The sequence below is a fragment of the Pyrus communis genome, chromosome 7 (assembly GCF_963583255.1).
Source record: "Pyrus communis chromosome 7, drPyrComm1.1, whole genome shotgun sequence".
NCBI classification, from domain to species: domain Eukaryota; kingdom Viridiplantae; phylum Streptophyta; class Magnoliopsida; order Rosales; family Rosaceae; genus Pyrus; species Pyrus communis.
Window position 1 is genome coordinate 2575735 of NC_084809.1, and position 20271 is coordinate 2596005.

The following is a 20271-nucleotide window of genomic DNA, read 5'->3' on the forward strand; positions in this document are numbered from 1 at the left end:
GTTACAACAGGTAAATCACGATAGGAGAAAAACTTGGGTAGGGGTGCCCGGCTCACGACATGTGCAAACACTTTTTACAAAAGTATGAGATTTCTTTGTCTTAGAAAGTTGCTCTAATTAGGCAGCCCTACCAAATATTTTCTCGTCCCCAAATGAATCGAATCAAGTGTAGCACTTGTTTGTAGAATAGCTACTAGGACAGGGTGGTGAATCAGAAGGCAGAGTTGGCTTCCAAGCCTCATCTTCTGAAGCCAAACTGAATGGAAATCCAATTGATCTGATGCTGCTGGTTCCCCACTGGCTTGTACTACTACTACTCACATTCTTCCTGAATCCCCCTTCATTTTCTGATGTCCCTATGTTTCCTTGCAACTGATCCTGCTGCTGCAAACCGATTGAAAAGCCGGTGAACTGCTGTTGTGAACCATCAAAGTCTATGCTCCCAGCGGGGTTGCTCAAATCGCCGATTAATGCAGGATTCATAGGTCCTGACATTTCGACCGGCGAGAACATGAAGCCATTGGGAAGCTCTCCATCAAACATGGAGGGTTTCGACACGGTAGGGTTGATTGGTTTGTAAGGAAGAGTATCGAAGGCAGAGAAGTTTGTGTTAGATGGTTGTTGCAAGTCATTGTTGTTCCAAAACTGCACGGTTGATCCCATGTCAGTTGTGCAGGACATATTCTCTGAGCTGAACTGCTGAGTGAATAAATTAGACGCTGTAGGCTCTGGAAACTGAGAGGCCCAAGAGTGAGAAAGTGCTCTCTGTGCCATGGAGTTTGTTTTCTTGAAAATCCTGCATATTGCCCATGAATCCTGCACACCATGAAGTGTTTTAATCAGCAGAGCGATAACATGTTAGCCACGTTTTATTGACTAGAAAGATACAACCATTAATTATGACATATCGACTGTCAGTTCTTTAATAAAAAATAGACGATAGTTTCATAGCCGGATTATTTTATTTCGGTGTCCAAAATTTTAACTAGTACTTACATTTGCAGGGAGGCTTTTATCTAAGAACTTTTTTGGTGGAGCTGAATCTGAGAGAGAAGGTAACCGAAATTCGTGCATCATCCAGTCAGTTTTGATCCCTTTAGCAGCTCTGCCTCTGTAGAACACTAGGGACTTCTTTAACCCTATGCACTTGGTGCCTTCGGAAGAATAGATAGGCCGGTCTGTTCCGGTAGCCTTCCAAAACCCGGCTCCTGTGACTCGATTAGGTCTAGCGCTGTTCCGGTATTTTCGGTCCCTCGGGCAGTAGAAGTACCACTCTTTCTCCCCAGTACTTGCCAGCTCTGCTTACACAGATGAAATACAACTTATAAGTTCAGTCATAAGAACTAAAACAGTTGCTATAAGCTCACTTGAAAAGTTAAGCAAAAAGCAAGAAGAATTTAAGATATATGTTGAAATTTATTTTGAATAGTTAAGTGCTTCCTCAAGAAGCACTTGCTAAAATTTTGAGTTTTTCTGTTAAACATGGTTAGAAGCGTTTTTTTGCTCAACACTTTTAGCCTTTCTAAATTGGCCATAAACATGAGAGATCCAGAACACGAAAAGGGCAGACAGTTTAAAAATTCAAACTAAAAAAGCACTTTGTAAGAATGAATTAGAGACAAGTTAACTTACTTGGAAGATCCCAGGGATCATATTTATAAATGTCAACTTGCTTAATCAGCTCAATAGGAAGAAGCCTCTGCTGGATTTTTCTCTTAAGGTAAAACCCTACAAGCTCCTCATCCGTCGGATGAAACCGAAAACCAGGTAATATCACATCATCAACCCTTTCCATCTCATTCTTCTCCTCCATACTTCTCTTCCTTCTCAAAGTCTTAAGAACTATTGTCTCTATGAAATAGTGGAACAGCTTAAGCTTTTTGGATAAGAACTTTTAGCTAGTTCTTGAATATGAGCTCAAAGAAAAGCACTTGTGAGTTAAAGCGCGCTCACTTCGTCCAAAGCTATATATTATGTGCCACCAAAGGAGGAGTCTGAATCCGGAGCTTCGGCCGCCCCTTCAGGGTGACTAAAACGGAGAGAAGTAGGTCTGCACGAAAATCACTATTTTGGTAAAGCAGAAGCTGAGGGTTTCAACTCTTATAAGAGCAGCTACCAAGAAAAACTTGAGTAGCAAGTGAATGAGATTATTATTGAATTATAAGTGCTTTTTATTTAAGTTGGTGTGTGCTTCTTGAACTGCATAAGGAGGAGAGGGGTTATTTAAATCCAAACTAAGGATCTCAAAGAGTCTGCAAATTTCAACAAAGTCTTGGAATTTTAAATTCCAAGTTGCATGCTTTCACATATCCTCGTGGCTCAGTTTATAGAAACCAACCCTTTTTATCTTCAAACCACCATAGGCAAAGTGACAAACAGACGTTCCTTGTACAATATTATAATGTATTTGAATAATATAATCTTTATTTTTGGCTTACTACCTCCTTTTAAATAATCTTTGCTGAAATTGTTTTTTTTTTTTTGGCAAAGCATGTAAATTATGGACCAAAATTGAGATATGGAGTATTTGGAACTAACGGAAGAATTGGTGCAAAACTGAATGCAATGACGTTCTAGGATTCATACAACCGACCTTATTTAGTTGGATAAAACTTGGTTGTTGCATGTAAATTATGGACCAACTTCCCATACCAGAAAGCTCAAAATTATAGTCAATCCAAGACAGATCTATGCAATTATATAGAAATATATATAGAAATATCATTTCTTTTCCTGTCATCCCAAGATCCAAAAATGTCATCTCTTCAATTCCCTCATCTGCCAAATATGAAAACGTGACATGTCATCTGATGATTTAGTCTTAAGATATATCCAAAACCAGTGATTAAAGTATAATAATATGGATTAGCTCAAGAAAAGCCACCATGCAAAATAAAACACCGGAACTAATCCTTACTCACACACTGAGACGATGCATGGTAAATTGGTAAAATGATATACTTTTACTGGATTACCAGGAAATCCAGAAATTACAAGAATACTGTACCTGATGTGCTGCAGTGATGACAAGGTTGTTAGGCAAAGGGCAGTTCTCCATTTAGGGTAAATTCAGACTGTTCACCAAACTGTTCCACAAAGGGCAGTTCAACTACTAGGGTTAGGGTTTGACCAGTGATGTCATCTGACCTTTAATTTAAGTTGCATGCAAGATGCAAACACAATACAATCAAAACAAAAGCAAACGGGTGAAAAAAATTATGTCTGGTAGGTACTGCTCAATATTGGAATCATAAATCTGCTCTTCTATTGATTTTACATAAATAAATAACTATTCACAAATTTTTTCGTCTTCCCAAAATTAATGAAGTATAGTAATATAATACTTTTATTTTATTTCAAAAAAGATGATATATTAATAACATCGAATGAAAGTTGCATCAAATCTTGAATGAGAAGATCCTGAATAATATCAAGTGGATTCTTGAATCAAACTACTTTGTTGCCAAATTACAGCTTCTAGGGGCACAACAGATTGTCAATATAATGTTGTATCAACGATAATAGTAGATAACATGTCAATATGAAAACATGTTAGCGTGTTATCCAAAATTAACAGTTCTTCTTTTGGACACAACAAATTGTTAATATAATGTCGGATCAACAATAATAGTAGATAACATGTCAATATCAAAACATATTGACGTGTCATCCAAACGTGTAACTGCCTGTAAATTTTATTTAATTCCTTTATTATGTTCTGACTGTTGAACTTTAAAAAAATAAAAAGGATATATGTACAGCATATTGTTTAATATTGAAAAATTTCTGTTTGGTTTGAAATCCATACACTATGAAACAATGAATCCGCCTTAGTTTTGTCAATGCATTATACTTAATTAAGAAATGAGAAGGCATAGGTCAATCCCCTTGATTTCACGAACATGGGAATCCAAACTTTCTAATTTATAAATTTTTTGGTAACCTCACTGGCCAAAAAGAAAAATCCTTTTGGTACTTCCCAGACACCCGTTTTGAGAAGCTGCATTTCTTCCAAAGAATTGAGATCGCTTGGCTTTGTTTTGATCTTTCTATTCTACGCTGTATTACCAATCCACGTACGTACATGTCATCCACCGATTATAATCGAAATCGGTGATGAACCATAAAACATCAATTAGTAACAACGCATGACGATGTGACCTTCACATGTCAACCACTATATTTTCAACAAGAGCTACTCGCATTAATCTTGTCTCTGGACAAGTAGTCAAGCTAAAATCGAGATGCTAAGATCATCAGAGTTAAATTTAAACTAATTGTCGGTTGCTGAAGTTTGCTAACCATGTCTGCTACATAAATAGTAAGCCACATGAAGCATTAATTAATTAATTGGTGAAGATCCTTTTAGGTCAATTATGTATATATGTGGCAATTGGAGACTCAAATATAGTGAAATTCCCCAGATATAGATCCTCGTTTGCAACCCTTGTTGTCTGTTGCGTGACCTTGGATTTGGAACCCATGCGTGCAACCTAAGTTGAAATTTGGATCAAACTCTTCCAATCCAAGCTTTCTAACCTCTTTCTTTGCAAGCATCAACTCTCTAATTAACGCAACTATTTTCCCTATCAGACAAAACTTAGATCAATGTTATTGACTATAATGCATGATTTTTGTAGCTAATTACAATACAGTTTTCCTTTACCACTTCAAATTCCATGGTCCATTATATATTATATGTTAGGAAAATGCTTTACATTCTGTTTAAAACACTAAAATTTTTGAGCAACACTTCAACCCATACACCATTTTCAATTTTCAAGCAAACCTATATTGACCAAAGGCACCAAATACAAACCCTTGTTTGGTTCACATGTAGTTATTTCCACTTAATTTGAGGACATCTCAGGTTGGACTGATATAAATGCAAGGTTAACAATGCGTATTTTTAAGTTTAATGCTTATAACTTACTCATTACAGTGCATAGCTCACAGGTGAATGATCCTGCTGTAAAAATATCCATGATAATCAATATCCAGCGTTTAAGAAAAGAAGGGTTGAGATAGAAAATAATAGATGATTCCACAGCTCATTGTGAACAAAGAAGTTAAGTTGTAATGTAAATTTTAGCCATGCGTGCTTGTACAAATTACTCATCAATAAAAAAGAGCATAGATGTAGATGGTGCTTTACCGCAGTGGCTGAAAATAATAATGATTATGCATCCTAGTGCACATTCTATCCCCACTGATCCCCCTCACTCCTAATATTTAACAACTGAACCCACAAATGAGCATAGATCTTATTGACTTATGGGATTGAGTAGCTCAAGCATAGGCGGAGTCATAAAGGAACTAGGATATATGGTCCCAGACCCATCCTGAAGTTTTTTTTTTCACGTAGAAAAGTTTATTGTTATGTTATTGATTTTCAAGGTTTAGAACCTTAATCCGACGTTTTTACTTTAATTTCGTTCATCGTGTTTGATTTAAGTTTGGCGACTCCTATGGAGTCCAGACAATATGTTGCTTGTCATCTTTGAAGAGAAAGGAAGAAAGGCCGAGAGGCTTGGGGATCATTGGACGATGATGACGACACGATACTAGACCCAAACGACGGTGATCGATTGCTCAACACACGACATAGTAATTTTTGTAAGATCAGGACAACGTTTTGGATTAAAACTTTTGGGCACCTTCTAGACTAAAATTCTGACTCCGCCACTAAGCTCAAGTCTAGCACTCCTGCTAAATATTTGAGCTTGATCGGCAAGTTACTCCTACTACTTACTTTTCAATTTGTTCCTATCCTAACCCAATAAAAACTAGGGTTAACTTTTCAATTGGTTTTCTAGGATAGGAGTCAATAATATCAACTGTACACGAACAAATGAGATGCATACATAATCAGCTTGCAATTATTATGTTTAATCATTATAATCAAACAGCAACTTAAAGATTTATCCCGTCATTATCAAGGTTCTCAATCACATATATGTTTAATCATTATAATTAATATGTTTTAGAATAACTACTAATTAAGATAAACCACTTTGAAAGCATCATTCCTTCAATATTTATGGCATAAAATAACCTAAGAATACTGTCTTGTTGCTTACGTGCTAAGTTCCTGTACAGACCTTATCATTAATTTGAGAGACTTGTAAAAGGGCTCCATACATGCAGTAGTCACCATCAAATTATTACTCTATCAAATTCTTAAAGTCATTCCTTGGATTGGGGAGTTCAGATTGAAGTTATATCTGCATGACATCTTTTATCATTTTTAAAATATTGATAACAGAAATTTCGTTTTTACTTAATTTTCTTCAACGTTGATCTCATTGATTATTTAAAATTTAACAAGCCCTCTAGAGCCCAAAATTTGATGAGATTAAAGCCGATTAACCAATTCGTGGCTATAACCCAGCTAGAGTCTAAGCTCTAACTGATGGTTTATTCGTTAGCCTAATCAATCATATCAATATCTGAAGCTAAAGTGGAAAAAGATGAAGTAAACGTAAGATTTATTCAACCTGTCCTATTTTTAAAACAAGACATCATGCACAATAAAGACGGGAGAAAATCGGCATAATTTTACTTGTTATAACTTATCCTATACAAGAAACACAAACTTGAACTTATTATTGGAAAATGATGATGTCAATTTGATTGGGATATGTAAGAGTCTGACATGGTGTTAGAATATTGGAAGCAAAATGGAAAAAGACAACACAATGACAAACCTAGTCTTAATATTAAATTTGATACATGGGAAAAAAATAATGTTTGGGATTTCTCTTAACATCAACTAAATTAACTAATTTTGTCTCAAATCAATTAAATTAAAATTGCGTGCAGGAATAAGTTGATAGATCACAACCTAGTCTGGTGACGTGTAGAACTAATAAAAAAAAAAGTAATATTGACGAAGAACAACTTACCTGATACAAGTACACTGCAAATTTGACGTATAGCGTCGATAATATAGTGTCAAGCAACAAGAAACTTACACATGCCATTATATTATTGTCACGAAACACCATAATAACGATGTACTCCTATCATGCAAGTCCTTCTCATATTGATGGGTTTTTGGGGACGGGGGCATATTATATCAAGTTATTAGCATTATATTAAGCAAAAAATTAAATTATTGTTACTAATTTAAATTATATTTTGTCGGATTAACGAAAATTGTGTTTTCACATCTATTCACACACAAATGGACTACTGGACTTGACCAAAAAAGGGTTCATGGATTTCTTGGATCAACACAAAACAGCATATTTGGGCCATAGTAAAAGCCCATTTTCCCTGGTATGAGTAGCTTACTCATTACTGTGGTTACATTAATTATATACAGTAATTCATCATTTTACATCAAATAATGGAGCAAAATTAATATTACTAAGATACAGCTCAAGAAAACGCTTACGACAGACGTTCCCCCCCACCCTAGCAAAGCAGGGAGCCTTGTTGGTATGGGGTCGCCTTTCGTTTTACAACTGAAGAAAATGCTTGGCTGACTAGCAAGTAAAAATTGTCAGCACACCAAATCATGAACTCTTTTCCTCTAATGTTATAGGAATCTCCAATTTTTCACTGCTCCTCTGGATCTTTAAAATTACTTGATCCCCCACATTATATTCATCAAATACTCTGTTGAACTCTGCTTTGCTTTTAACCTGTTATAACATAACATAACACAACATCGATCAATAAATTAGTTTCGGTAGATCTCGCGAGTACAAAGACTTAGATTGTCGAGCAATGGTTGTCTATTTTTAATTTTCAAACTTTACGAAATGGAAAACAAGAGCAAACAGTGTCAATACAAGCTCTTGCATTACATCCATGGAGGAATCATTGGATACAGGTTACTGATTTTGTAAATTGAACAGAAGCATGTTATAATGCATAGAGATGAAAGATGGTAAGATTTGAGTAGGGGACAGCTCACGGGTTTGTCATCAACTGCAACGATGATATCCCCAAGTACTATATTCCCTGCAAACCCCCTTGTGGTGGGAAGCAGGCCAGCCTTTGCTGCAACACTATTTTTAGGGACCTGCAGCATTATAAGGTGAATCGAACAATCAGGAAATGAACTGTCCATGGATGGATGTGAATATGAAGGACAGAGATATTAATTGATATGCAATGCAACCTAAAATCTACAGGTATACCTGTAGAACGAGAGCTCCATATCGAACATTGAGTTGATTTGCAACTAGCTCTGGAGCAATCTCCACATTCAAACCAGCTCGAACAACCTACAATGGATGAACCAGTGAAGAACCACCAAGAACATTATATAATAAAACCAAGGGGTTGGTGCCAGTCAGTTCAAACTTTAAAAATAATTGGCAACTATACATACTTTTCCATATTGAATCAATTGAGGCACGATTTTGAGTACAGTTGAAGATGGGATGGCAAACCCAACACCGGCTGATGTCCCTGCCAAACCATTTAAATTTTGAGGCAATCAGTATGCAACTTCCGTACTTATTTTCTCAAATTTCAACTTTGAATATATATTAGAGTTCTGTGGTGGACTTTACAATGATATTACTAACCTGTCTGAGTAAATATTGCGGTATTGATCCCAATTAAATTTCCTTTCGAATCTAACAGGGGACCTCCACTGCCATAGTAAGAACAAGGAGCAGGTCAGATCAAGTTCAAAAGATAAAATTATTTCTAACTGATTTTTATGTCAAAATGAAATCACCAACCTGTTCCCAGGATTGATTGCTGCATCTGTTTGAATCCCACCACTAATTGTGACTCCAGCTTGACTGAAAATGTCTCGATTCAGTCCGCTAATTACTCCAACAGTGAGGGTGTGATCAAAACCAAATGGATTTCCAATTGCTAAACACTGCTGCCCAACTCTTAGAGAAGATGATTGCCCAACAGAGATTGGCTTCAACAGATCTTCGGATGCTTCTACCTAAAATTTAGACAAATCAGTACCTAGCTACTTGTGCTAAGACATTGCAATTTGAAAGTGACCACGAAATGATCCTTTGCAATAACAGAAAATACCTTCAAGACAGCAAGATCTTTTGCACGGTCGGCACCAATTAGCTTACCCTCAAAATTCTTTTGTAACCTTTTACAAAAAATTCAACCAAATGAGAAATATAAATTTCTGCATTAAGGCCACCGTTTAAAAGTCTATCTAGGAATGCACTGAAATCTCACCCTTCCAATGCTAGAATGTTAACTCGTGCAACGACCTCCCCAAGACCTGGATTTCTAGAGAGGGCATTACCAATTACTGTAAATAAAAGAAACAATTGTTAAATTTAATTTAAGTCCCTCCATTTGTATATTTTACTAGCAATCCATTCAATTTTTTGACATTTTTGTTATTTCAAGCACATGAATTGGAAGTATTTTTCGGAATGAAAATTTTGGCTTCATTGTAATAAGCAATATCTTCTGGTTAACACCATAAATAACATCAGTAAGAAGCAAAATCATGGATGATGTATTCATTTATTGTTTTGAGACCTACAACAATATTCTTTTATATTATGATTTTTATCAGGTAATTCTTCAAGATCCTACCATGATAATTTGTTACAATGTGACCTTGCCCATCCCAAACTACTCCTGAACCATTTCCTTCTGGAACCTGCTGAATATTGGGGAGCATGCCACATGCGATTAGCCAAAAAAAAATTCAAAGGAAAAGTGAACATAATGGAAAATTCTACTTTTAGAAACTAAAGAGTTATCAAAGATTAAGTATGATAGCCACGCACCTCAACCACGCCAGTTATATTAAGTTGAGGACGCAATGTCACATCAAAAATGTTAACAACAGAGTATGTGTTCTTCTCAAAGAGTTCGACAATTCTTTCCTGTCAATCAGACACATCAACAATTCAGCCAAAAACATCAGAATTCAGAAGAATGGAGTGTGAAACTTATAAAAGAATGATTCCTCTTATAAAGGTATACAAAATAAAGAAAAATATGGACCTCAGTGGGGAAGAGAGGCCCGGAAGTGAAAACTGGAGGAGTTACTTCTTCAATTGTTACAGAGGGATCCCCTAAAGCTAGAGCTGTAAATCCAAAGTAAATTGCATCATCAGAATGGAGTAGTTGGCATGAAACAAATACACAAGCTGTAACAAATACCATACCAAATACTTTGAAATAAGCTATCAAATAGAGCCAACATAGACGAAACAAAAGGGGTACCGTGTTGTTTAACATTTATTTTTGAACTACTCATATCTGTGGACCAGACACAGTTTCGTAACAGTCCTCCGGGACACAGCTTTCGCCTACATTGCCAATGCGAAACTTGACAAGCATAATAAGTAGTCCACAATTGCTATTATTAGCTACATTCTTTAACTTTTTGCAAACTAAACACCTCACGGGGCATTTTTGACAGGCATAACAATATCATCCAAACTAAAAAATGAAGGCTAAAGCTGAAAACTTGCGAACCTGACAAGTACCTTGAAGGATCACAAAGCGAATACATGAAAATACTCGCAAACAACGCCCGCCTCGTTGTGAAATTCGTACCCTCGTCTACCAACGGATCAAAATCCTTGCTCAGTTTTTGGACACTCCTAAATGGTCAAAAGAACAAACAAACAAAAAATCAGAATTCCACCCAAATAGCAAAAACCCAGAAACTACATGATACAGCATAAATATCGAAACTTTTTCAATTCTATAAACACCCATCAACCCAAATCACAAGAATTACCACAATGCAGTGAACAGAAAAGCTCAGGTCAGTAAAATGCTACTCAGAAAGAAAGGGGACCTTTGGGTGGAAATGGACAAGGGAGAAACGACGTCGTCCGGGGAGTGAGTACGGTTGGATTGAGTGTGAGAACAGGCGGAGGAAATACCGTCGCAGCAGAGCTGCCGGCGGCTGAGTAGGCGGTTCTTGGAGGTGCCCAAGCCCAATGAGTAGGACTGCAGAGGAGGAGAACTGCATGCTAACGCTTGCATTTTATTGGTTTTCTGGTTGATAATGTTATGACTTGGATTCTGCAGATAGATATATGAATGGGGAAAGAGATGACAAAGAACGAAAGCTTTCTGCGCGTCTCTGAAAAATGGAAGTTTTGAGAGAGGCGGAGGGAGATAAGAGTTGGTTGGGTTGTGGCCTCTCTTCTCACTTCTCAGTTCTTCTCACTGTTCACAACTGACACGGTACGATTACCATTCTACCCTCCGATCCCAAAGGACAATGTAAGGGCCGGTGTAGGATTTTCTCCCCTATATTTTTCCTCTCCCCTTCTTTTCGAAAAATTTTTAGTTGTGACGGAAATACGGATTGTAGACCACTTGTTTTTAGGTAAGTGGTGAAAAATTTTAATTTTTAAGTTATTAACCTTTTAACACACATATCCCACTATTTATATAAGAACACGTGGTGTACTGCCTCGTGTGATGGTCACACTGAAAAATCTCTCATTCTCTCCCCTCCTATTTGAACGGTCACTGTTAAGCCACTTGAACATCTTATATTAATTTTTTATAGAAAAAAGAAAGACAAAATAGAGAATGTGAGAGGAGGGGATGGAAGGAGGATGAGAGAGATTCCTAGTTTGTAAGAGCCAAGGAGAAACTACCAAATGTAGAACATTGCTATTTACACACCTATTTTAACTTCTCACACTTTCCTCTTAATTTTTGTCGTCGGATCGAATGAATTGATCCATAATAAAAAATTAAGAAGGGTGTGTGTGAGGTAACAATGGTTGTGTAAATAGCACTATCTTAAACATAATATTATGGCACAAACATTATATTTGAAATTGTTTATTTTATTTATCGTAATCGTTAATTAGTTCGATATGTATAGATAGTTGAACAATTTCTAAATTAGATGATTTTTTTTTCAGAAATAATCTGTAAATATAAATAAAATGAACAGTTTTGGATAATTTTTTACACGGTGAGATGATATATTGACTTCATTAAAATATGAATAGCTTTTTACATATAAAGAGTATAAAATTTGAACTTGGTAGAAAAAGGATGAGAGTGAGCTATTAGCCGTTAAATATGAGTTGTGTCAATAGCCACCATTCAATCTCTCCAAAACCATTTTTCTTATAAAACTTCAACTGAAGAATCACAATTTGTACATTCGGAAGAGTTGCTTGCTTGCCTCTCATTTCCTTCCCTTTGGTTCTATGAATCTTTCCATGCGATTGCTTCCATCCTTTTAGTTACACTCGCAAAATTAGAAAAACTAATGAAAATAATTTGAAAACTTCGAGTTTTAACGATAAAGACAAAATAAAAGGTAAGATAAATAGTACCATGATTAACCTTTTAGTGTAAAAATCTGATTTTTCGTTAAAATGAACAGTACCAAAAACTTTTCGTTAAAGTTCCTTGCAAAATTATCATGCACAAAATAAACAACAAAATCGAAAAGCTGGAGCTTCCTAGAGAGGAGAAAGATCAACGAACAAGATTATCACAAACGAAACAGGCAATTGGTTTGTCATTGAAACGAAATTAACCGACTAGCACATATCAATAAAAGCATTCCAATCTAAGATCCAGATTCATCAATCAACAAAACCTAACGACAAAATCTCGCTCAACCATTTCTTATACTTCGATCAAAAGACTATAGATTCTCGCCTCGTTTAGCTCCTAGCTCCTTTCTCCGCCTGCTTTTCCTTGGCCTTTTGGATCTTCAAAACCTTCTTGACAATTTTCTGCTCTTCCACCAAGAAAGCTCTAATGATCCTGCATAAAATCAAACAACAAAAACTCAATGCAATGCCTTGATTACTAATTTACAACCAAAGAGTTGCTACAAAACCAGCGCATTCTGAAATCAGAATGTTTGGCACTAAATTACCTCTCCCTAACAGCACCTCCAGACAATACACCACCATAGGCCCGGTTCACAGTCCTGCGGTTCCTAGATAGTCTAGACCTCTTGTACTCAGCCGGTCTCAAGTGAGGAATCTGCAAGGAAACCAAAATTATTATCAGCCATAATTACAATGAGAAATATAAAGGAATTCGATTGCACATGGACGCACATAAGAATTCCCAAATATCATATAAAGTAGGTTGATACAAACTAATGAAAAAACAAATATACAATCAATTTGTCAAAACTCCAATGATTCTCGTTACATGTTGAACTTTAGAGATAGCAAAAATCAAAATATTGAAAATTGAAAATGTCAGTGCATGGCTATCTTCCGAAGTGGTAATGGCAGTGACACTGCTCCACGGGAAGATAGGATATGACACCACCGTCAACGGAGGAGCTCCCAACAAGAGCTGGGAGGACCATCAACATTGGCAAGTCTATATGCGACGTTATAACACTTGGAATATACAAGCATTGGTTGCCTGCTCCAAGTTGGGGACTGATCAAATCCCCCCGTCACAAATCTAATAGTATGCTTGGATTCAAAAGATATGAAGTTTTGTTTATGAACCCGGTATAAGTCCTACTATGAAACCGTGCATTTGGCCTCTAGAGTTCATATTCGAATTTCAGAAACTACTGCCTAGTCTCCCACAAATTCATAAACCCCAACCAATCATTCATCAACCAAATACAATCACACACATTCTTGCATTCAAATCATAAAACTAACCTAATTGCTTAGTCAAACAAATACAGACACACACACATACAATCGCATACACAGATAATAAACAATCAAAAGAAAGAATATGTATACCCCTTGGATTCTCTTGCCAGTAACAGGGCATTTGGGGCCGCTGGCTCTCTTCTTGGTGGTCTGATAGATCAATTTCCCACCTAACATTCAAAACGCACAAAATCAACTCAGCCAAAGCAATCAAACGACATCATAAACAAAACCAGTAAGACCCTAATTGAAAACTCGATCATATTTCAGAAGCGAATTGGGAATGCAATCGGTGAAAAATATCTTACCGGGGGTTTTGACGATGCGGTGCTGGTTGGACTTGGTGGCGTAGCTGTGACGCTTCCGGTACGTGAGCCGCTGCACCATTTTTGGAGTGCTGGTTTAGCTCGGCTGCCCCTCTCTCTCTGTAAGTGCGATGGAGCGCAACAAGAGGGCCGAGCTTTGAAGATGACAGAGTTTAAATAGGGTTTTCGAAGGGTGAGAAACCCTAGATCTAACGGCTCAGGCGAGATTAGTAGTATTCGACGGTGAGGATTAAGTTAAATATGGGCCGGGTCCAAATTAAGAAGGGACGGGCCTGAACCTAGCAATTAGCAAAATCAACAAAAATTTCAACAAACCGGCTGAACTGGACCGGCCTCTGTCGTTCAATCCGGTTTTACTGCTAATTTATAATTTCGGTTGAAAACCAAACCAAACCGATCATGCTTTTCAAAATTTGGTTCCATAATTGGGTGCTTCATGTGTTTGCCTTACCTACCTTCTATCTCATTGAAAGGTACGGTTATAAGTTTTGGACCTAAATTCGAGTTTCAGTGTGGCCGATCAATTATGTATCGGTCTAGTAGAATTTGTTCTCCATAACGTTGGAAGAGAGATCAAGTTTAACTTCCCATCTATGCTCTAATTTTACTGTGTCGGGAACATGATTCAATACAAAGTGTAATAACATAATTTGTTGAATATTTAAAAAAAAATTTCAACCAATTATATTATTACACTTGGTGTACCGATCCGTATTCCTGCACATCGAAAAATTTCTTCTAGTTGAAAAAAAAAATCTCACTATGATAAAAATAAATAAAACAAAGTTTCTGCTACCTAAACAATAATGTTAGTGGGTTAAATTGTTAATATTAAGGAAAAAGAATCAGTAGAAATCGAACATGCACCAATAAAACCTGCGCTAGAGTGCACATACATTATTACTTTCTATCAATGCAGTTAAACGCCATTTAAAATTCTTAAAATCTTGCTTAATTACTTACCAAAATTGTCAACCACCTTCCACCCACCATTACAAATTTCCCCATAAAACTTTACAGGTAAGTTAGTTATAGCATCGTTGAAAATTGAAAATTTGACCGAGTAGATGATAATTCTTGCACCTTGAGAACGCAAACGCGTGGGGACCTCGTCTTTGCCGCAAGATATATGTTTAGTCTTCTGCCCACGGACTTCAACGTTACCACCGTCGTATATATTTTTAACTTAATTCAATTAATAATATTCGTGATGACATGGTAGTCAGAAAAAACAATCTAACGGTAAAAATAAAAAAAATAAAAAATAAAAAAAATAAAGAATTGTTGTGATGACTTGGTTAGACCCAAATTTGAAAGTTCCGTCAAATTGGGTATTTGAACTAAACTTGAACTCTCCATTAATTGTTTGTATGTGGGGTTAAAAATAAGAGTTAGTATCACACATGTGGTTCACGTGATAACAATTAACGAAGAGTTGAAAGAACTTTTTTTGTTGGACCTAAATCCCAAAGAACTTTACCACAAGGGCCGACTTTCCTATTACCACGAGGACTAATAATCTAATTAGGCATATATTCTTCAAACAATCAAATATGAACAATAATAAGATATGAGATGAATCAGTTAGCCATGCCAATTTGTTTCCACCTTTGTTTTTAAATTCAAAATCATTTTCTTATAAATTAATGTGAATTAGAATATCGCTTTGCCAAGAAAATATGAACAATAATGTGCAGCTTGAAGCCTAATATTTACTTTGGTTAGACAAAAATGTGACTACTGCTATTGCTAGCATGGAAACAGCAAGATGGAAGGATCTACAAGAAGCTTTCGGTTCACAAAATTTATCTTGCTCAACTTGTTGTGACACCACACTAGTTGCTCTGTTGTTATAGTCGACATGTTCAAAACCCTAGCTACCAATTTCATGTCAACTTGGGAGAAGAAGTAGAGGTGATCTGTGCCTTCATCCTCATGCTTTTTGAATCTCTTCAGGATGCAGTTCCCACACCTCAGTCTCTCTTTTAGCTTCATGTTTTTCTGCATTCCATGGAAGAAAAAAAAAAGTTAATTCGATCGTTAGGTCAAACCGAAACATGAAAACTCGTATGTTAGACTATCTGATAAGAAACCTACCTTGTGAAGATCTGTTTGGATCTCCGTGAAAAGCTTCAGATCCGATTCTTCAAGCTCTTCTTCTTGTCTTCTCCTTCGATGTGCAAGCGTACAATTAGCGTATTTATCAGCTCGAATGAATCGCCAAATTGTCCGTATTGATTCTTCGAGTATCTCTACTAGAATGTCACTTGTAATTGCACCACCGTCTTTGCCCTTTCTTCTTGCTTTCTTCCTCTCCTTTAAATTGTCCCCTGCAATGCCATACATTTGTATTAGTCTCGATAAATCAAACCTTCAACATCTATAAGTAACCGCAACATTTGATCTACAAGTCTCCCTCACTTCTAATCACCGGAACTTGAAGAAGATGGCGCGTGATGCATCGATTCTTGACGTAATTTTCAACCCTAGGCCCTTGAAAACATTCGTTCTCTACAAATCTAACCAAGTGAACTTGAAACTGTTGGAACTCGCCGGCAACCACATTGTACGAACCATTTCCATACGGAGCGGATTCCCATAGCTTGAAGGCCTTCTCATACTGCCATTGAAGGATCTCCCAAGAAAGGCACAACTGCCCCACATAAACCGCTTCTAAATCACCATGCAATTCTCTAATAAACTTCTCCATTGGGTCGGAATCTGATTCTTTTTTCGGTTTGCATCTCCAAAAGTTCTGTGAGAGAAAGGATGGGATTGCCGGAGCTGAGGATTTGGAGGAGCTCGGAAACGACTGAAGTGGATCCTTGGACTGCAAGAAACCTACACATTTGGATTTTCATAAAACACATAAGAAATTGAGATCATGTGAATTAAAGTCAATTTAATTTAATAATTACAGATTAACTTTTCATATACATGAATTTCTGCAGCTTGTCTGCAAAGAAGAAACCAACAAACAAAATGGTGGAGCACAAAAGCACTTCCATAATTAGACTGGTGGAGCTTAAAGACCAGCATGCTCAGAAGGTGCTAATTAAACATAAACTAAGGGTAATGAGATGGCTCTATGTACTATCTGCACAGCCACTGAGTATGTAATGTGCTTTTGGACAATATTTGATACCTACATATGCAAAAGTGCTTTTTTTTGAAAAGTGCTTACACAATGGAGAACCGGGAAAGGTGTGTGTTCTAATTTAATTAGGTCATGTAATAATCACTCTTGATGGTTGAGATGTAAGTGGGTCCTAATTAGGTTAAATTAATCATACCGATGAATCGAATGGATAAGAACAGATGGAAATTAAGAAGAAAAGAATTTGGGAAGAAAAAACAAGCAAAATGATTTGAAACTGTGAAGAAATTAATCGAAATTGATGAAAAAGAACTGACCTATTGCATATAACTTCTGGTAATTTAAAATGTCGAATTTTCGCATACGCTCTCTGTAAATTCTGTGGAACTTCTGAAGCTCTCCCATTCGATCACCTTGATGGGCCTTTTCATCAATCTTCCATGGTTTCAAATCATCCATATTTGGAGACTCGGATTCTTCGAGAATGGTAGGCAAACCGGTAGCTCTGACTTTCTTGAGCTCCATTTTCAACTGTTCTAACAATTCCTGGTGTTCCCACAATGTTTCCAATGTGTTTGAATCCTCAGAATCATTGGTTACCGAATTACGAACATCTGGTTTTTCAGCATTTTCGGAACGCTCGATTGGCGTTTCGTCCTTTCTACTAAACCCTTCTGGATTCGAGCTGCTGGGCAGCTCTTGGAGTTCTCGAATTTGTTCGTTTATATCTTCATCTTCTTCATCGAAACAATCAGACTCGTACCCCATATCGAAATTTGGAAGTTCATCTCTTTCCCCAAAATCTTCTGCTGACAAAAACCCCAAACTTGGGGAGCCAAAGTCCTTTTCTGACAAGAAATTAACTTCATGAGAATCAACTTCCTCACGATCAGAATCGCTTTCGAGGCTCCCCATTAGCTCTTCGTCCGAACGAGCATCTTCCATCGCCGATTTCTTATCAGACTCTTCATCTTCCTTGCATTCCCCACCTGAGAATTCATGAGCAATTTCTTCATGATCACCTCCTCCTTCGACAGTGAAGGTTGCAACTTTAGCTTCTTCCACGAAGCAACTGACATTCTCTCCGGCTTTGAATTCGTATTTTCTGCTGCTGCTGCTGCTGCTTGTGAATTCTGGTCCTTCTTCTTTGAATAGGTTAAACTCGTCAGCCAGAAACTCATACTCTGTATTGCTTCTGCTTAATATTTCTCTAGTCTGGTACTCGAATTTAAACACGAAACTCGGCTTCGAGGCCTCTGCACCATCAACATCACCAAGCTCCGAATCTCCGTCGCTCTCCGAAATCTCGGAATCTGCTCTCTCCGGCAGAGCTTCTGGCTCAACCGGATTATTCGATACCATTTGATTGGTTTCTTCAGAAACAAGGCTAGCAGAACAAGAATCCACTTTTCCGGGTAGAGCTTCTGTCTCAACAAGATTATTATTCGATACCATTTGGTTGGTTTCTTCAGAAAGAGGGTTAGGAGAACGACAAGAATTATTCATCCCAGAACGCTCGCCATTACCAAAACTGCAACAAAGGGAAACACAAAAATAAGTTACTGAATCAATAAAAAAGTATCTGAATTACAAAACCCAGCCGAGAATTCATCTAAAAACATCAGAGTTACAAAACCCAAGTGGGAATTTGAATACCTGACTCTGAGGAAGAACTTGCTGAAAAATCTTAACAGAGCAAGCAAAAGGGAAGAGACAGAGAGGGTGAAAAGTCTAGGAAAAGGAGCCATCTTTGAGTAAAACTCCCCACCAGAAGCACCCATATTTTCCAAATCAAAGTGGGTATTTAGCAAAGAAATGATAAAGGCACCCATCAGTGAAGAAACCCATAAATCAATCGCTTTATCTCAGTTTGAAGCAAAAATACAGAGGAGTTTCACGCAGGCTTTGATTTCCACGTTGAATTTTCAGGGAGGAATGGACTTCCCACCTGAAGAGAGCAGGAAGATTCATAAAAATGCTTGAAAGGGTTGCATGAAATGGGATTCCCGAAGGTGGAAATCTGACCTAACTGCTGAGATTTAAGGGGGATTTGGAAGCAAAAGTTTAGGGGAGGTGAGAAAAGAACATGTCAGCGACTTGGGGTTGAAATTGAACTAATCTTATGGGGGGTTGCTTAGAGAGAGCCTCGGAGTTCTGAGGAGACCGTTATGTGATTGGTTTACTGACGGACTGTTATTTTTGCAAGAAGATTTATACATAACATCGATCGGTTGAGGGGTCTCTGTTTTTTTTTGCTAAGAACTTTGGAGAGAGAAATCAGAAAAAGAGGAGGAATTGGGTGAGATTGAAAGCTTAAGTTTTAACTTTTTATGGATTTTTTATTCTTGTCCTAAATTTCAAATGAATTAAGGGGCATTTTGGTCATTTCGCACCCCGGTTTTATTTCTGTGCATTTTCTCTTTTGTTTCTAATTGCAAAGTTGAATTAAGAGTCATTTTGGTTTTGATTCCTAGTCAGCTCATATTGTTAGGTTGAAATTGTGTTTGTTTAAATATTTTGATCAAAGTTCTTAGCATCATTGTAACTCTTGCATTTATGAATTCCATATCTCATAAATTATGAAACTTAAACAAATTCAAATAAGAGTAAATAAAATTCTTAATAAATTATAATTACTCAAAAATCAATAACATAGTATTCTTCACATAATTCTTGCGATTATATGGATATCGATTTAATCATTTCAAAATCTATATTACTTTACAAAATTTTATTATTACAATATCAACGTTTCATATTTATCTTGAAAAATAACTTATCTTCGATAATTTATGCCCTTGATTATCTCTAATTTCGTGTCTGCAAGCCACAGCTTATAAATGTACACTACTACATTCGAAAACCGTGTGTTTAATTTCTCTATTTTCCAATATTATTTGTACTGAAAACCGATTATCTTTATTTTATAAATACAATATGTGTAAATCAAGTACGAGACAAATTCAGATAAGCTTCCACTTGTGATTGAAGTTGAAGTTAGAATGTTTGCTTATCTTTTTATGCCGACCTCGATTGGTACATCTGAAGACAATATTTGCCTAATAACGTGTGGGGCTATATATGCATAACCTATGCATGCCTAGTGGAATTCGCGTCACACGCACTACAATATTGAGTCTTCACATAGTATGAATGTCATTATACATAGACATGCACACACAAGTCAAACAACGAACTTAACTTATATAAGTATGAGACGGATTCGTGGCAGCATTTGTTTACATAATTTTTTCCACACGGT

General features: G+C 36.8%; 4 protein-coding genes across 4 annotated transcripts; all 4 read right to left on the bottom strand.

Moving 5' to 3' along the window:
- Positions 1–162: 162 nt before the first annotated feature.
- Positions 163–1813, bottom strand: LOC137738990 (protein FEZ-like). Its single transcript, XM_068478460.1, has 3 exons — positions 1633–1813; positions 997–1298; positions 163–816 (listed from the first exon to the last, which is right to left on the bottom strand). Exons 1-3 carry the CDS (start codon positions 1811–1813, stop codon positions 163–165), a joined length of 1137 nt encoding a protein of 378 aa, XP_068334561.1.
- A 5412-nt stretch (positions 1814–7225) lies between these two features.
- LOC137740864 (protease Do-like 8, chloroplastic) lies at positions 7226–11071 on the bottom strand. The gene is made up of 13 exons (XM_068480668.1): positions 10766–11071; positions 10438–10565; positions 9961–10043; positions 9741–9839; positions 9544–9610; positions 9175–9250; positions 9016–9082; positions 8703–8920; positions 8544–8611; positions 8345–8424; positions 8151–8237; positions 7925–8032; positions 7226–7649 (listed from the first exon to the last, which is right to left on the bottom strand). The coding sequence occupies exons 1-13, from the start codon at positions 10954–10956 to the stop codon at positions 7521–7523; spliced, it is 1401 nt and encodes a 466-aa protein (XP_068336769.1). The 5' UTR covers positions 10957–11071; the 3' UTR covers positions 7226–7520.
- Positions 11072–12436: 1365 nt separating this feature from the next.
- Positions 12437–14052, bottom strand: LOC137739292 (large ribosomal subunit protein eL34). Its single transcript, XM_068478844.1, has 4 exons — positions 13895–14052; positions 13677–13756; positions 12833–12942; positions 12437–12717 (listed from the first exon to the last, which is right to left on the bottom strand). The coding sequence occupies exons 1-4, from the start codon at positions 13971–13973 to the stop codon at positions 12615–12617; spliced, it is 372 nt and encodes a 123-aa protein (XP_068334945.1). The 5' UTR covers positions 13974–14052; the 3' UTR covers positions 12437–12614.
- Positions 14053–15592: 1540 nt separating this feature from the next.
- On the bottom strand, positions 15593–19316 carry LOC137739549 (uncharacterized). The gene is made up of 5 exons (XM_068479157.1): positions 18666–19316; positions 17327–18540; positions 16334–16753; positions 16010–16242; positions 15593–15913 (listed from the first exon to the last, which is right to left on the bottom strand). Exons 1-5 carry the CDS (start codon positions 18839–18841, stop codon positions 15662–15664), a joined length of 2295 nt encoding a protein of 764 aa, XP_068335258.1. The 5' UTR covers positions 18842–19316; the 3' UTR covers positions 15593–15661.
- Positions 19317–20271: the final 955 nt, after the last annotated feature.

What these genes read in the sequence shown, in the direction of transcription:
- LOC137738990 (XM_068478460.1), bottom strand. Translation starts at nt 1,813, where the DNA reads ATGGAGGAGAAGAATGAGATGGAAAGGGTTGATGATGTGATATTACCT. An exon ending in TGATCCCTGGGATCTTCCAA is followed by an intron (nt 1,299 to 1,632) that starts GTAAGTTAACTT and finishes CTGTGTAAGCAG; the next exon opens with AGCTGGCAAGTACTGGGGAG. An exon ending in ATAAAAGCCTCCCTGCAAAT is followed by an intron (nt 817 to 996) that starts GTAAGTACTAGT and finishes CATGGTGTGCAG; the next exon opens with GATTCATGGGCAATATGCAG.
- LOC137740864 (XM_068480668.1), bottom strand. Translation starts at nt 10,956, where the DNA reads ATGCAAGCGTTAGCATGCAGTTCTCCTCCTCTGCAGTCCTACTCATTG. An exon ending in GGCCTCTCTTCCCCACTGAG is followed by an intron (nt 9,840 to 9,960) that starts GTCCATATTTTT and finishes TCTGATTGACAG; the next exon opens with GAAAGAATTGTCGAACTCTT. An exon ending in CATTGTAACAAATTATCATG is followed by an intron (nt 9,251 to 9,543) that starts GTAGGATCTTGA and finishes TTTTATTTACAG; the next exon opens with TAATTGGTAATGCCCTCTCT.
- LOC137739292 (XM_068478844.1), bottom strand. Translation starts at nt 13,973, where the DNA reads ATGGTGCAGCGGCTCACGTACCGGAAGCGTCACAGCTACGCCACCAAG. An exon ending in CTGGCAAGAGAATCCAAGGG is followed by an intron (nt 12,943 to 13,676) that starts GTATACATATTC and finishes GTTTCCTTGCAG; the next exon opens with ATTCCTCACTTGAGACCGGC. An exon ending in GGAGGTGCTGTTAGGGAGAG is followed by an intron (nt 12,718 to 12,832) that starts GTAATTTAGTGC and finishes GATTTTATGCAG; the next exon opens with GATCATTAGAGCTTTCTTGG.
- LOC137739549 (XM_068479157.1), bottom strand. Translation starts at nt 18,841, where the DNA reads ATGGGTGCCTTTATCATTTCTTTGCTAAATACCCACTTTGATTTGGAA. An exon ending in AAGTTCTTCCTCAGAGTCAG is followed by an intron (nt 18,541 to 18,665) that starts GTATTCAAATTC and finishes CCTTTGTTGCAG; the next exon opens with TTTTGGTAATGGCGAGCGTT. An exon ending in TCCAAACAGATCTTCACAAG is followed by an intron (nt 15,914 to 16,009) that starts GTAGGTTTCTTA and finishes CATGGAATGCAG; the next exon opens with AAAAACATGAAGCTAAAAGA.